The sequence below is a fragment of the Mus musculus genome, chromosome 7 (genome assembly GCF_000001635.26).
Source record: "Mus musculus strain C57BL/6J chromosome 7, GRCm38.p6 C57BL/6J".
Taxonomy (NCBI): domain Eukaryota; kingdom Metazoa; phylum Chordata; class Mammalia; order Rodentia; family Muridae; genus Mus; species Mus musculus.
The window spans coordinates 84348313-84364654 of record NC_000073.6 but is presented as its reverse complement, the minus strand read 5'-3'; the positions used below and the strand labels follow the sequence as shown (position 1 = coordinate 84364654).

The 16342-nt window shown below is 45.9% G+C and overlaps 1 protein-coding gene across 9 annotated transcripts in view; it reads left to right on the top strand.

Annotated features, from left to right (window-relative positions):
• Window positions 1-16342, top strand: part of Arnt2 (aryl hydrocarbon receptor nuclear translocator 2) — a 165468-nt gene that overhangs the window by 47087 nt on the left and 102039 nt on the right. For 8 of the 9 annotated variants that reach the window (XM_006507239.4, XM_006507244.4, XM_006507243.1 and 5 more), the window contains 2 exons: window positions 2987-3101; window positions 10088-10135. In XM_006507239.4, coding sequence (XP_006507302.1) covers window positions 2987-3101; window positions 10088-10135 — 163 coding nt within the window. Of the gene's footprint in view, window positions 1-2710; window positions 2893-2986; window positions 3102-10087; window positions 10136-16342 lie in introns of those variants that run through there. The other variant, XM_030242017.1, reaches the window with a different exon arrangement.

Here is a 16342-nt window from a genome sequence, read left to right as displayed (position 1 = left end):
CTTCCTCTTAGCCCCTTGTAAGCCATTGTTACTAAAATGTACTCATAGGGAGGAGTTAGAGAGCAGAACAGAGCAAAGCAGTGGGGAATAGAAAAGGGGGGAGGGATCGTTCCATCCTGGGGTGATTGCTCCATAAGATGGACATGCATTAACCCACACAACATTTGTGCAAATGTCTTTGCCTTGTATCCCTTATCTGTCTGAAGACAGGAATGGATCTTCAAAATTACCCCCCTTTCTGTCTTATCTCCTTGGGAGAACTTTTATTTTCTGCAAGTTGGGTCACAATTGGCATCTTTGCTTTCCTAAAATAAACTTCAATGGTTATCATTTTGCTATGCCAGGTATTGCCCTTCATTTGCCACATCCCTCCTGCTCTGAGCTGGAAGTGACTGGCCCAGAGGAGCAGGGGACCTTCCGAGGTTTGCAAATGATGGTCAAGATCAATTTACTCTGATGTTTTTCTTTGCTCACAGGCATTGACTGTTGGCTTTAAAGTGCTGAAACTAATGTTGCATGGAGCATAGCAGGCAATAAATGTTAAGTCTCCAGAATCCTAGACATTTAATATCTACTGGGTTAATCAAAGTGAAAGCAACTTCTTCACATAGAACTTCTCAGTGTGTGTGTAATGGGCATTGGCAGTTTAATAAAGGAGATCGATGCTCAGCTTTTCCTAACACGTCTCCCCTGGAGCCCTTTATCCTGGGAACGTGTAAGGGATAATGGCCCTGGAGAACTTGCTTGGAATGTTGTGACCCACTCTTTCACTTTGCTATAGACAGCCCTGACCTCCAGCTTTGGAACTCATCAGAAGCTGCACGTTTCAGCCGCTATTTCAGAAACACATGTATCTTATCAGAAGCAGGCTGTAAGGAGCTTGTCAGGGCATCGCTGGCAATGCTACATCAAAGTCACGAACCCAGGAACGGCCCCAGTGAGGGATGTTCCCATATACTTCCATTGTGTGCACTCAAGACCATGATAGTCCTCGAAGCCTTGTGAACATAACGGAGGGGCTGATTTTAGATTTTGTCAGTATTAGCAGATTTCAAGAGTTTTGAGTGGAATGGCTCAAATGTGTTGTTTAGCCTATGGAATGACTGTCATATGACTTCCTAGTTTCTATAGGAAAGAACAGTGATAACCCTCAAAACAAGTGCAGTGGTGGCCTCAGTGGCCATTCTTAATTTACTCTCAGGAGCTCGATGCACACTTTATCCCAATTGTCCCACTGAAGCCTATCTTTATAGACTTCTGTGTCCCATAAGCCCCCAGAAAGGACTGAACACGGGAGAAGATTCCAAAGAACCGTGAACAGTCTCTGGGAAGCTGCTCCAGGGACTGTCTTTTCTTTCTTTTTTTTCTTGTTTTCCTTTCTTTCTTTTTTGCTTTTCTTCTTTTCCTTTCTTTCTTTTCTTTTCTCTTCTTTTTTCTGTTTCTTTTCTTCCCTTCTTCTCTTCCACCTTCCCCTCCCCTTCCTCCTCCTTCTTCCTCACTCTCCTCCTTGTCTTTGTAATGCAAACACCAAAGCTCTCTTCCTTTGGATACATCAGAGAAACTCGCAGGAAAGAAAGACCAAACATGAAGCATATACATTAGAGATGTTGTTCACACTCTTGAGTAACTCCTTAGCAAAGCTGTGCTCACAGGGAGAAAGGACGTTATAAACATAAAGAATCTTACAAACCAGACAGGCTCCCTTTTCCTGTGGAGGAGCAAATGCTAAGTCATGCTTGAAAATCTGAGTCATTTTAGTCATTTAGCAACAGCTATTGAGCCTAAGGGTGTAGCAGGAAAGGCCTTTCCTCCTCTAGTCCAGGTCAGTGAAATGCTCCCTGTATGTGAGGTAAAAAGAGAGGAGCTGTGCTCTGGAGACAGAGCCAAATAGGGTACTGTGCTCAAGGGCTAAGAACCAGGTCCATAAAGGCTGAGACAGGGGCAAGGGCCAGGTACAGCTCAGAAAAGGCTTTTGGTCTAACTGGCAAGGGCAGAATCTGTTGCCTTTGCAGAGTTAGGGTGACAGCGGGTGGTTAACATCTACCCACTTTTCCCACTGACGGGGCAGGCAGGGCAGTGGGCTCAAGCCCTCGATCCTCACGAAGGTAAGCCTCCTCTTCCCCATTATGTTCCTGGTCAGCGGCGTTCTGTGTTTTCTGGTGCAGTTCTTGTGTCTGTGCTTCACACAGCCTGCTCTCTGCTTTCTGAGATTGCTGGTCTACCTCCTGCACCTTCAGCTTCACCATCTGGGTTAGTCTTGATCAGTACAGGGCGCTGACAGCCAAGAAAGGGCAAAGACAGGGTGGATTGATTTGAAATCAAGGATGTTAAAAGAGATTCCAGAAATGTCTGGCTTATTAAAAACAATGTAGAATAGAAAAAGAATATTATTCCCATCTGTTGCCCAACATTCTCTTTCTTTACATTAGTATTTGTTCCTGGAAAACTGTCTAGAGATACCTGGGTGCCACAGCATGTGGCACCCTTATGAAGCCTAATGGGAGATTCTCAATGCCCCGGAATTCATGGGGTCTTACAGTGAGGGCTTCTGAAGCTACTAAGGGTGGGTGACTAGGCTAGTATGGGAGCAGAGGGGGAGGTCAGTGGGTACTGCTTCAATTACTTTTGAGACTTAGCTTCATCCAGGGCACTATGGTTGATGCCAATTGTAGCCGTCTCTCAGGCTTTCTTTCACCTCTACCTAGACAGCCTACCTGCCTTCAGGTGACAGGGAGAACCGAGTCCCTCTACTGCTGCAAAGCTGCGCTCATGGTTCTAACCACTGCTCAGAGGTGGAAGACTGGAAAGCCCAGACAGCCCAGGGCTGGCCCAGTTAAGTGACTGGCAGTAAGCGAAGTGTCAACCCCTCCAGGTCCTTGGGTTGCCTCCCAGGTGGGCTTTCTCGGGGTAGTGTGATAGTTTTCTTTCTCGTGACTGGCTTCTTTTTCTGTCATTAACAAAATTTTTTGTCTCTGTTGATTTCCAGAGATGGCGTCAGACATACCAGGATCTGTGGCCTTGCCTGTTGCCCCCATGGCAGCCACCGGACAGGTGAGAATGGCAGGGGCCATGCCTGCCCGAGGAGGAAAGCGTCGATCCGGGTAAGCAGACTCAGCATTTCCAGGAATTGGACTTAGTAACAGTTGAGCAATGATCTTGACCTGTTAGAAAAGTATTGTTTTCCCCCTCCAGGAGAGTAAAAGCTCAGCCTTTTGCATCCTGTTTAGATTTTGCAAGATTCCTAAATATGCACATGATTTGCTTCTAAGTGCTCCGGGTCCTGGCACCCAGCTGGGGATTTCTGTTTGCTTGCCCTTGTAGTTACTTTGCCTGCCATGGGATCCCGCTGGGCCGCGCTTGTGCTAGCTCTCTGAAGGGAGGAGTCCACTCTAAAACTGCCTGAACATTCCAGCCTCATTTGGCAGATCCAGCCCCAGGGACTGTAAATGATCTAACTGGGGCCCTCCAATGTTTCCTCCAATGCTCATCTTTCCTAGGAATATGCAAGAATTCTTTTTAACAGGACTCAGCACCTGAAGGCCAGCCAGATGTGTTCAATGTTGCTCAGACAGTAAAGTGAATAAGTATTGTCAACTCTACTGGATCTGATAGGTCACAGACCAGTTTTGAGCAGATGAAACCAACACTGGCACCTTCCTGTGATGAAAGATATCAGTATCTATACTTAGAACCCCAAATCAAACCAATCAAAGCCCTTCAGGAAAACATAACTGGTATTTTCCAGCTCAGTCTATTACTCAACTCTGTTTCCCATTGATGCTGTTTTCATTTTCAGTGTAGTTAATAAACAAGCTATCTCATGAGGTGGCTCAGTTTCTGATCACACACTCTGCCCATGATTGCACTTATCCAGTGAGAACAGAGCACACCTTCTATAGCCCCAAGACTGCAGGCTGGGCCCATATTGAAATGGTCCAACATGTTAATCCCAAGAATCTCTTCCAAACCTGCTGATTCTTAAAAAGGCACAAAGGCAAGGAGACAGGTGCACGCCAGGGTCTGGAATGGAGTGAGGACAGGATGCAACAGTATGATAATGCCACCCTATGATAAGGACTGCAGTGCCCACTGGTGTCTTTGGAAAGGGGCCTGAAAGGTGCGTGGTTACCGTGACGATTCCGAGGGCTGAGAATCTGAACTTGGTGGTGAGGCCAGCCTCCCTGGGTCTTGTGCACTCTCCAAGGAAGCAGTTCTCTGTCTGCTGCGCCTGGGTCTCCTCAGTGGGTGCCACAAAAAAAAAAAACCAAAAAAAAACAAACCACCTGATAAAGGCCACAGCTTGCCTCTGGGCTGCCTGCACAGCTACCTGCTATCTAAGCCATTGTTCTTGCTAACTGTGGACAAATCCTGCAGTATGGATTGCTAAAAGAATGTGTAGAGTGTTAAAACATCTACTTTTCAATTAAAAAGTCCAAATTATTTCAAATGTTACCCCCTTAACTCACATTCTTTAGAGAAAAACCCCATTGTTCATCCTTGTCGGTTTCTAGAAGACTAGGCTCTGTAATGAATACTCTAGGTTGGTTCAAGTCCAGGCAGAAATGCTTTGCCTCACCCCATGCTGAAGACCCATGAGCCCTCCCTGTGCTGGGGTGAGTTCATCTGTGAGCCTCTGCTTCCTCATGGTTTGGGCTGGTGTACACAGCAGTTTTCCATCTTAGCCTGCAGTACAGATCTTGCTTTCTGGACTGCTTAAGAAAATTTGATCTAGGACTGAGTTCCATATCTGAAGAATTCCCCACAGCTGTCCTGTCTTGTAGTTTTAGTTTCTTTTCCATTGCTGTGATACACCGTGACCAAGGCAACATAGAGAATGAGGGGTCTGTTTGAGGGGTAAGGAGCCATCACCTCCACAGTGAGAAAACATGGCAGCAGGCAGACATTGTAAGGAGCGCAGCAGAGAGCTCACATCTTAAACCACAAACAAAAGCATAGAGTGTCCCTTGAAACCTCAAAGCTGCTCCAGTGACACATGGCCATACCTCCTAAGTCTACTCAAAAAAGGCTACCAACTGGAGACCAAGTATTCAAATGTACGAGACTGTGGGGAACATGGCATCTCATTCAAACCAACACACATACAGAGAGAGAACAGACACAGACAGAGGCAAACAGATGGAGACAGACCATACCATGCCCTCCTTGGCACTAGAAGCTAACGTAGACCCTGGGCAGGCTGGCACTTAGGCTTGGGTTCAGATCCACATACAGCTGAAGAAGAGGAAACAAGCTATCAAGAAGGAAACAGACATGAAGGTAGGTGTGCAGTGGCCTCCAACACCCTGAAGGTGGGACTGAGGCTCTCTGGAGGCAGGCCAATGAATTGGACCTTCAGCAGGAAGCCTTTGTTATCTTTCTTGGAGTCTTATGCTGCTTGCCCTGTCCTACTGTCAGATGGTGGGAATCAGACACCATGACTTAAAAAGATTCATCCAGGGTCTAAGAAGGGAACCACTTCTTTTGCAGACCTGTTTCCATAGTAAGTCTTGGTGCTTTCTTACATCTGGCAGGGTTTTTTTTTTTTGTTTCTGTTTGTTTGTTTGTTTTGTTTTTTGTTTTTATATCTTCTCATGAAATCCCAGTATTGGCATCAAAAGGCTGATAGCTCCATCAGGGCCTTGTACTATGGCTGGCATTGACTGTTGTTTGCTGTCACTGTCACCAGCATGGTGTCTCCAACTGTTCCTTCTGTTAAGATTGTGAGGCATGCTTGAAGAGACTCAGAGGGATGTGGAAGAAGATAGAGTATGAGGGAGAAAAGCCAGCACTGGCGTGCCCTGGCCCGTTCCTTTCCAGGTCTCCCTCTCTCACCTGCTAGTGAAGTGTTCCAAGGGCTCAGACAGTCACCCATTCCTCTCCAGTGCTTCACAGCCTCATAGAACTGGCCACACTGACCTCTTGAGGACTTTGGATCCTTCTGGACATGTGCCGGACCTAGTGCTGTGAGTCCTTCCTGGCTGGGCTTTCTTCCCACTTCACTGTCAGGACTTCACAGTGAGCCTCTCAGCAGGGTGCTGCTCTCCTCCTGGCTGCCTGGACACAGGGTGAAGGTTCAGAAGTTTTAGATTCTTTGCAAAGTAGCTCCACATGTGTGGGAGAAATGAGCTGAAGCAAGTCACCTGACATACATTCTTGTTGTGACCTCCCTAAGCTCAGCAAGAGAGGGAGACTCCCACCCAGCAAAGGGGCAAAAGCAGCTTTTAACCTCACTGAGGAAGTGGCCATGAGTTAAGGGAGACGATGAAGCTAGCCATCAGAGTGGAGGGTGGAGGCTGCATACAGCGATGGGCAGGAATGTATCAGTTCCTGCCACTGCCTTGTATCCAGGGCTGAGCTTCTAAACCACTATCACTAAGGGAAAATCCCAGCCCTTGGTAGACAGAGTCAGGAGACTCTGGAGTTCAAGACCAGCCTGGGCTAAATAGTGTGACCCTGTTTTAGAAATTAAAGAACAAGAGAAATAAAGAGGTGTGAGGGAAAGAAAGAGAGGAAGGGCAGGGATGACTCTGTAAGTGGGTCTTCCTGGAGTGGGAATATTTTCAGACATGTTGCCACTGCTCTGTTCTGGGGACCTGTGGCCAGGATCAGGACTGCTCCTGCGTAGCCAGTGCTGGGCAACTGTACTAGAATGACCTTTCTCTTTGCTTGAGAAGCGAATGCTCTGTGCAAACTCTTATGTGATGCTGCACTGTTATTCTTAAACAGCACCGCTAGGGAGACTCCTCACTTCTTTCTCACTTAAATTATGCTGCGAAATGCCTGTCCGAGCTTCTTGTTCAGACCGCCCAACAGGAAGTAGGGTCAACTATGTTTTCAGCTCACTGTCTGGAGACTCACTCGTTCACCGTGCTGAGGTTCGTTTTGTTTTTGTTTTTGATTTTTAGAGAGAATACAATAGGGCTTAAAGTCACATTTTGATTTATTTTATTATCCAGATGTTTCATAATAAGAGAGAAACATAAAAAACAAAGGATGATTTACTATGCTTCTCATCCCAGAAGTAATAAGCTCAGCTTATTGTAGTCATATTTAACATTGGACATGGTGGCAGGGACCTGAACGTAACACCAGGGCAAGTGTTTTGAAGTTTTTTTTTTCATGTGTGTGTGTGTTTTTTTTTAGCGGTCTGTGTGTGTGTGTGTGGCATTGCTGAGGGACTAGTGAAACTGAGTGGCTCTAAATACTCATATGGGGCTTCTGATTTATCTCCTAGACTGGACCCACTTTATTTGCCTTTCAAACTATTAACAGGATTGCTGTCTAAGTGTGAGTTGACGCTCACACAAGTGGCAGGGGTAGTTTCTCTCTATGCTGTATGTATGTGATTGCATACATACTCGTGGGTGGGAAGGTACTGTTTCTCTCCATTCTACATGTGTATGATTGTATACACACTTATAGGTGTTGGGTATAGCTTCTCTCCATGTTACACAGTATGATTGCACACGTTCTCAGGTAGGAGCCATAGTTTCTTGGTCTTTAATTTTTCATATACAAGTCATGACTCCAGGTTTCCAATGAACTCCAGTAGACTCAGGATCTAGACCACCCTTTTCTTTCACCTGATGCTGGCCTGATCCGAAGCTTGCCTAGCAGGGCTGGAACCCTTTACTACACCACTCAGTTCTTCCTATATCTATTCTGTAGGGTATTGAGTAAAGAAAACTCTGTCAAAATGAGGATGACAAACTATCCTGACTTGCTTGTGACTGTTTCAGCACCAAAGTCCTGGAGTCCAAGAAGACCTGCCCTTGGTCACTCCAAGCATCTCATTGATCTTTAGGCCTGGATTGAGGGCCAACTAGTCAGTTATGTTTTGTAGGAGTTTGCTTATTTATTATAATCCTATCAAAGGCCCTTGAGATGGCTCAGTGGTATGGGCACTTGCTGCCATGCCTAATGACCTAAGTTACATAACCATATCCACAGATAGAAGGAGAAAGCCTAATCTCTCACATGTCCTCTATCTCCACAGGCAAACGCAAGAGTGGAAGAGCTTGCTCTTTCTCGAGCGTGCTCTGCTCTCTCTCTCTCTCTCTCTCTCTCTCTCTCTCTCTCTCTCTCTCTCAATGTTACAGAAGCTGTGATATCAAATTGAACTGAATGGGATTTTAAAAATAACTGTGTATATTACACCTATTTACGGTTTTGATGAATCCAGGCACAAATCATTTGGAATTTTGAAAACGTAGGTAGTTTATGAAGGCAGAAAAGGTGATCTTTCCCTTTACAAGCACTAGGTGGCAGTGTGGCTCTGCAAAAATGCAACTGACCTCAGTTAAACATTTTTGGTGGTTATTTTCCACAGGCAATTTCCAGGAAGGTGAGATGATAGCTTAGTAATTATACAGGATATTAATGAGCTTTCTTTATTTAGAATTCCCACATTCAGCTCCATTTGTCCTGTAGACAGCTCTGGCCCAGGGCTGAACTTCCAAAGCCATGCTGTGGAGAGCGATACATGGTCATCTCGCGGGTGACATGCATGTGGTCTTCTGTCTTTTCCCTTCATCCTGTCCATCTCCGTTCCTCTTTGTACAGAGGAATTTCTTTCATCACAACTGCCATTTTTGTTGTGAGGACAGTTGGGTTTTGAGGACCAAGGATCTAAGTGGATGAGGGATCCCGTCAGGGAATTCTGGACATGTCAACTCAGGCTGCACTGCATATAATCCAGAGCAAAGACATGCAAAAGCTGTCCTCATTCCCTTCATTTTGCCGTATCTGATCCTAGTTCCTAGGTCCCTCGAGTTCTTGCTTAGCCACACATCTCACTGGGGCTCATCTTGAGGTATGTGGACAAGTATGCTCTTTATGTGTAACATGACTGCCTCCTGGTGGCCTGGGTGCCCCATGCATTTCCTGGGTCACTTATTCAATCCCTCAAAGACTAGGAAATGAAGTTCACCCTCCCTATGAGGGACCAGAAGGTGTGGCCTCTGTAACTGTGGTCTTCTGGCACATACTTCATTCTCTGCTTGTTTATTGTTTGAGCCGAATCTCACTGGGTATTCTCCATTCTCATAATAAACTGCTAAAACATGGAATTCCTCAGACCTCCAGTCAGGCAGCCAGCCTCTCTCCTGCTTGGATCATGAGACTATATCTCACCAAATCCTTCAGGCCTACTAAAAACAAGCAGGGTGATATAGGGTCTGCAGATGGATGCCACACTCAAGAGCCATGCTGACTGCTCATTTCCTACCGCAGAAACTCTGGGTGCACTTGATCATGGTTATGTTCCCCTCTGCCCTAACATCTTCCAACCTGTGTGTGCTGACATCAGAAGCACTTGGGCCTTTAAGAAGGATCATTTGGAGTGTTAGTTCAGTAAGAATTCACCAAAACATTGATATTAACAAGGGGAGGCCCAGCAGAGAAGAATCTCAAGAGTAATTCTGTGAGCTTCAACGAGCAGACAACCAGCTTCAGTGATTTTGGTATCAAAGGCCCATTTCCTCCTCAACAGCCTGTTTGATCCTGGGTGTAACAGGCTGGTTTTCTTGAAGGACCTTTGCCCTGAGGTTGGTAGAGACTCACCAAGTCACAAGCAGTATTCTCAGACAGCTTCACTGTCCCCTGATATTATGTCATCGCCCTTTGAACTTACTGTCTTCCAAATCCCTTGAGCAATATACCATAAAAGTAAGAAATTAAGTGCTGGTATAGAATACATGATGTGGATGGACCCACATACTCCAGGGATGATGGCAGACAAGAAACATTGATGCCTTCACACAACATGGCCTGAGTCATCCATTGGTGACCTGAGAAGCGTCAAAGGGGGACAAGTTGACACTTGAGTATTCCTATTTCTGACCAGAGAACTAATAGTGAGTGTACTGGAGACCTTTTGTTTGTAATTTTTTTCTCTTGAGACTCTGCGGATACTGTTTAGCATGGCCAAAGGTCGGAAGCATTGAGCAGCGATGTGATGGGGTGAAAATTGGAAGCATTGCATAGCGATGTGATGGGGTGAAGACTCCCCTGCGTTCACAGCTCATGTAACCAATTAGAGTCCTCTGAGAGTTATAACTAGTTCTTACCTGTGCCTTTGACTTTCCAGAATGGACTTCGATGACGAAGATGGTGAAGGTCCCAGTAAATTCTCAAGGTGAGTTTATTTTACCTTTCTTAAGCCAGTAGCCAGCAGTCACATGACTGTCATGAACAGGCACTTAGTGCCTTTTGTCACTGAGCAAGCCATTGCCTGATCTCTGGCCCTCTTGTGTACGTCTCATTTAATGCAAGTATTTGGCTTGGTGGCAAGCAACTTAGTAATCCTGAAGTGTCCCAAGCCTAGCCTTGTGGTACATGCTTGAAATCTCAGCACTTGCGAGTATGAGGCAGAAAGATGGCAAATTCAAGATAAACCTAAGGCATAGAGCAAGATTTTGTCTCAAAATAACCCATAGCAAATGTGAGTTCTTAATCCTGTTTGCTTTTAAGTTAAACAGTAACTACTAACTTTAATGGTCTCCCTTTAAAAAAAAATCTTAGGGTTCAAGTATAGAGAGAATTATCAACATGAATCCTGTTTGTTTGTTTTTTTAACTATGGAAAATAAGGAGAAATACAGGAAATATGGAGCCTGTCTGGGTTGGTGTCAAGATCCTGACAATCAAGCTATTAACAGCATCTTTGGCTGGCTCTATGGCACTGCTCTGGGTGTAGCCGACCTTTAAGGAAGGCTCCTGGGTCAACAGTGCTGGTGGTATAAGATAGAACCATGACTTCTGATTCTTCCAGTTTGTTCTGTTGGGGCATTTTGGGACACATGGATGTGTGCTGAAGGAAGGTATCATTCCTCCATTCTTACCATACTTTTCATCTGTACCACCTTCTTACAGCAGGGCTTGCCTTGATGCCCTCATTCCTGAGAACTCTTTCTTGGTTATTGTTAACCTTAGAAACTTGCTTCCGGTGATAGCTGCTTGCCTACTGCATTCATACTCCATTTGGACTGACAGTCTTGGATGTTTGAAGCAATTTTGAGAAGTGTGATGTCCCCACAGCACATTAGGCTGGCTGTCTACTTTTCTGCATGAAGGTCCTTTTGGTTCTTTGTAACCGTAACCAAAATGATAGCTGTGAATTAAGCAGAGTTCTCTACAAATGCGGGAGGAATGAATGTCTTGTCCTGCCCAAGGATTTCCAGCCTTCAAGTCCATAGTAAATATTTCCTCATCCCATAAACTTTTACCCCCTGAGACCAGGCTCATCCATTTCCCAGCTTCATCCTCATCTGAAGAATGAGAGATGTGGTAAGAACACATTTTAATACATTAATGACCTTGGAATTCCTATCAAAACAAGATGTGAGCTTCACCAACAATTGATTATCAACAATTATCTCTTCCTATGCAGATATGACCCATCTTCTTGGATGTCCAGGTTTCTAAAGATGTATCTTAGTAGCAAGGAATGCTCTGTTCCTGGAAATCTCTCTCTCATCTCTCTCTCATCTCTCTCTCACCTCTCTCTCTCTCTCTCTCTCTCTCTCTCTCTCTCTCTCTCTCTCTCTCTCTCTCTCTGAGCTTTTTCCTTGCCACACAGCCTCTCTGTAGAAGGAAGAACGACATTGAGTCCTCTATGTCAAAGTTCCTCTTGAGATTATATACCATAGCATTTTAACCTCAGGAAATGGTGATGCTTGGTCTCAGAGCATAAAGAGGAAGAGAAACATGGATTGACATTTGCTTGACATTGCAGGTCAATGTCAGTGATGAAACAATAGTCGGGATATAAAGAGTTCATTGCCTTGGACCTGACTGTGAGGAGGCAGTGACCCCAACACTGTGTATGTAACACGCTGAGCTTTCTAGTGAGTCACATGTTACACAGTCAAGTTCAAACCTTAGCTTCTATCAACCACATCCTTTCCTCTGTGCTTTAAAAATAAGAGAGAGAGATGGAATGTGCTCCCAACATGTGCTGTTACTTACAGAGCTGAGTTCATGGGACCCCAGAGGCACTGACCTCATTATTATAGGGTATTTGAAATAATCCATGGCTGAGGAACCTGTGGGCACATCTGAGTTGCTCAGAGTTGGGGAGACAAACAAGTACACGTCCTACCTTCCACTTGACTATCCAGGGTCTCCTGCCAGCCTTGGTAAGCTACACTCCAAGGCCTCTCCCATTTCCTGCTCCCATGCCTGCAGTTAGTCCATAACAGTTCTATCCAGCAAGGCCTTGGAGAATGTAAAGACTGTGATGCAAGCCAGGTCTATCCTTATTAGTTGATTCATAATCTTAGCAGATGCGGGACTATGATCTCTGTTCCCTGATCTGAGTCTAGTGATCATTCTCAGCTTTTCTCAAGGATGGTCCTAAACCCATATGTTCTGCTTAACATTATACTTCATACCTTGACCTTGGGTTCGGTAAATATGGTCCAAGTCATAGCAGCTGACTCATGCTTCTTGCATTATGGCCCCATTGAAGCAAACCTCAAGTGGGATAGGGGGTAGACAGGAAGCCGTATTGTACTGCCTGATCTCATGTGGACACTATTAGGTTAATTAGGTTATTAGGGTGTTAATGTGGGTGCCCAACGGGGACAGTGACAAAGAGCCCCCGAGGTGGTAGCAATGGGTGACATGAGCTTCAAAAGAGGAGGTCTCTTTGCTCAAGAGGTTCAGAAATGGAAATACAAAGCTTGGGTTCCTTTCCCAGCACGGCCTAAGGAAGCAGCCTTCACTTGCTAGCACTTGGCTTGACTTCTGTTCCCTCTTGACTTCCATTATCAACTCACAGGCACTAACAACACACATAGATGAGCTCTGTCTCTAGAAGACTCTGATCACACCCCAGAACAAAACACAGGCCTCCCTAATGGACCCCAGGACCTAGTGGCATCCTCACAGGGTCAGCACCCTGATAGCACACCCAATCTACAAGCCTGCACGCAGAGTGAGGCCCAAGTATCTCACAGCACCGGGCAGCCCAAGGTGGCTTCCCACTTTAGTGTCCCAGCATGTTCCTGTGTTACAGGTGACACCAGTGGGAAGTGGCATTTCAAGAGTTTGGACAGCTGACAGTCCCAAGCTTTCATCAAAAGTCAATTACACATCAGACTCTCTATGGACCTTATATACTTGCAGAACCAGATCTACTTCAGACCCCTTCCATGTGTGTCAAGGGAGGCAATGAGGGGCACTCAGCCTTAACACATGACTGCATGGCTCCTCTCACTCAGTCCTGCCTTCAGTGTCTTAGGTTCTGGGGTTCCTGCATGTATCCATTGGGACTTCTATTTAGAGGGTCCTCCTCAACACATACTTTCATACCATCCTGTATAATCTTAGCCTTTAGGTCACAGGAGAATGGCACCATGATTGTGCCAGCACCTCCTGGAAGTCATGAGGAAAGTTTTTGAAGTGCTCCCATTTCATAAATGTAAGTCAAAATGGCTCACACACACACACACACACACACACACACACACACACACACACACACACACACACACACACCACTGCTATAAGTAAACTCACACAGCTAGCTACACCTCCTTCTTTGCCCTTGATTCCTCCAGTTGTCCCCCTTGCGGAAAGGCTCTAGTCTTCTTGCTCCAGCAGAATTAGGATGCCTCCTGCATCCCAGCTGTCCTTTGCTGCAGAGTCCTGACCCTGTTCCTACATATGTAGAGGCAGATTTCCTTACTGATGCTACCTGGCTCCCAGCAATTTTGGGTGCTCATAGACACCACATTCACAGGCCTAACAGATTGAGCCCATTGTCCCCTCCCCTGGGAGAAGATGAACTTGGCCTAGTAAATAGGGTCTTAAGGGTGTGCCTTTCTCTTCTCACAAGATGGCATTGCCTTACTTCTGTATCCTTGAAGGCTTTAAAATGAAATCTTACATATCAGTGTGTACCATTTGCTTCTCAGATCTTGTTGCCAGGCAACTGGCAGTTCTCAGCTCTTTAATACACTGCTAGTACCTCAGGCTTATTTCATAGAAAATCTAAGATTATTGTATTGCTTCCTGCACTGGTCAGTGAGTGTGATTTCCAGCTTTTGGATATTGCTGTAATCATTTCTTCCTTTACCTTAGTCTACACATTTAATTTATCTATGGATTCATCAGAGAACTTCACAAAGACCCCTCCCAATGTTTATAGGAAATTTAGTCCATAGCAATATGGCATTGTTGATTACCACAGACACTATTTGAAAGCTTTAGTCTTATCTCTGTAGGTTTGGGGTCACTACTGAAGGACTTTAATGGGTTACACTTGCATTTAGAAACCTGCCAGTCTGTCTACAATATAAGGTCTGTGATGGAGGAAAGAAAGATGAGAGGAGGCTTAGCCACATGGTGCAGTGGTAATAGCTGCTGTGGGCAGGGCATGGGCATGGAGAAGGGAGAAGAGTCAAGAGTTTTTTTGCAAGAGTTTGGCAGACAGAACTTTGTGGTGAAGAAGCTATTCAGCATGTGCTGGACGAGAGATAAGTCAGAGTAGACAATGTGTTCTTATGATTCAGAGGGGTGTTGAATGACGGACTGGAGAGAGGGGAGAAGGGGACCCAGAGAGAAGTGTGTGGGGCTGTGAGACATCCCAAGGTCAGAGTGAGACTCCAGATGGGGTGGGCAGGTTCTCCTTTCAGATGCCTGTTTCACATGACCCTACAGGAACATGCAGGGAGGTGTGAAGGGAGCTCTGGGTCCTGCCTGAATCATCATCTGCTCAGAAGTGCCTGAACTTCTTGTCTGGTCTCTCCTTACATCATCAGCCCATGCACTTTCAGAGTATCACCTTCTCTGAGTGGTCCCACGAAGTGTGAGCTGGCAAGGTGGCGTTACACACCTCTGGGAGCTCTCCCTGCTTTAGGCCTCCTGGACAAATGTCCAGCTGAAGAATGTGTTCTGCACCGTATGACCAGCTTTGTGGTTGTGGAAGGCGAGGAAAGGGCCTCAGGTACCTCCATGGCAAGACTCCTGCCTGTGCTGAAGAGCTAGCAGTCCTCTGTTCAAATTCCCGCTTGCAACACTTTCCCTGGCTTGTAGATGCCCCACCCCAACCTCTTCTTATCTGGTTGACCCTTTCCCCCCTACTCAGGAAGCTCTGTCCACTTCCGCCTTGGAGAGATAGAGTTTCCTGACCCTAGGGAGTCTTTCCTACGTATAAGAACATTGCTGCTTCACCGACATCTGTCCAGTTAATCCCCTATGGGTGGGGTTGGCCTCAGGAGTCTGCTTGCTGGTCTTCCTCCTCTCTCCTACATGGCTCATCTACCTCTGTCAGCCACATCAGGGCCCATTGGCCCATTCGATTTCTCACTGTGGTCTGGCCTGCACCCCAGCTTCCCAAGTTCCTCAGTTTCCTCTTCCACCAGGTCTGCCCTTCCTACAGAGATGTCTCTTCCTTGATCAACGCTTTAGATCTTCCTTTAACCCTCGAGATAAACCCTCTCCCCAGAGCACACCTCCTTTTTTTCTGCTGCCACATAGGTCTAACCCTTCCCACTGTTGCTAACCCCTTCTAGCCCCTCCTCTTCTATGTCTTTTTCTCACCTGCCTTTTACCTTCCAAGGCCTTGCTGAGCATGTGATCACATCCCACCTCTGGGCTCTGCTATGCACAGTGGGTGTTTACATCCCTTGAAGACCATGTTGGGCTTCCTTGTTTTCTTTGGCATTCCATACCCATTGTGGGGCTAGCTCAGGACTCCTTGAATGGAAATTCTGTTCCAGAAGGTTCACACCAGTCCACCACAGGGACTGCTGTTTCTACAGAGGGTCTCTCAGCGCACACACACAGCATGCTCATTGTCACACCTATGGGCCTGATTGTCGTGTTGTCCCACTTCCCGAAGTGTAAGGCTGATGAATACATGCAGTGTGTGGAGCAGCCTTGCCTGGGGATCTTCTTTTCTTATTGTTGGTGTCACTTTCCTTCCCAGAGAAGCCAGAAAGCCCTCCATTCTGCAGCAACAGCAGCAGCAGCGTGGGGTGTGTTTTTAGACTCTGTTTCATCTCAGGGAACAGCAAGTGTGTTGGATGAGGTTGGCTGTTACTCTCTTTTGAGCTGAACGGTAATAAATAATTCGAGGCAGAAATATTCTCCCAGCCCTTCTGTTGGTTTTCCATTTTAAGAATCCTAGAAATGGAATTGGGTAATTCCTTGGAGTATTTTTTGTAATTGGTTATTTGCTAATAGGCCAGGATCACACCTGTTCTGTTACTATGCTGCAGGAAATACACTGGGTGTAGAAGAAAGGCATGTTCACTTTATATAAAGTGAATCTGCGTCATCCGTGGTCTCCTTAGTAACACAAAGAATAGTGAGGCTTGCGATGGGTTAGATACTGC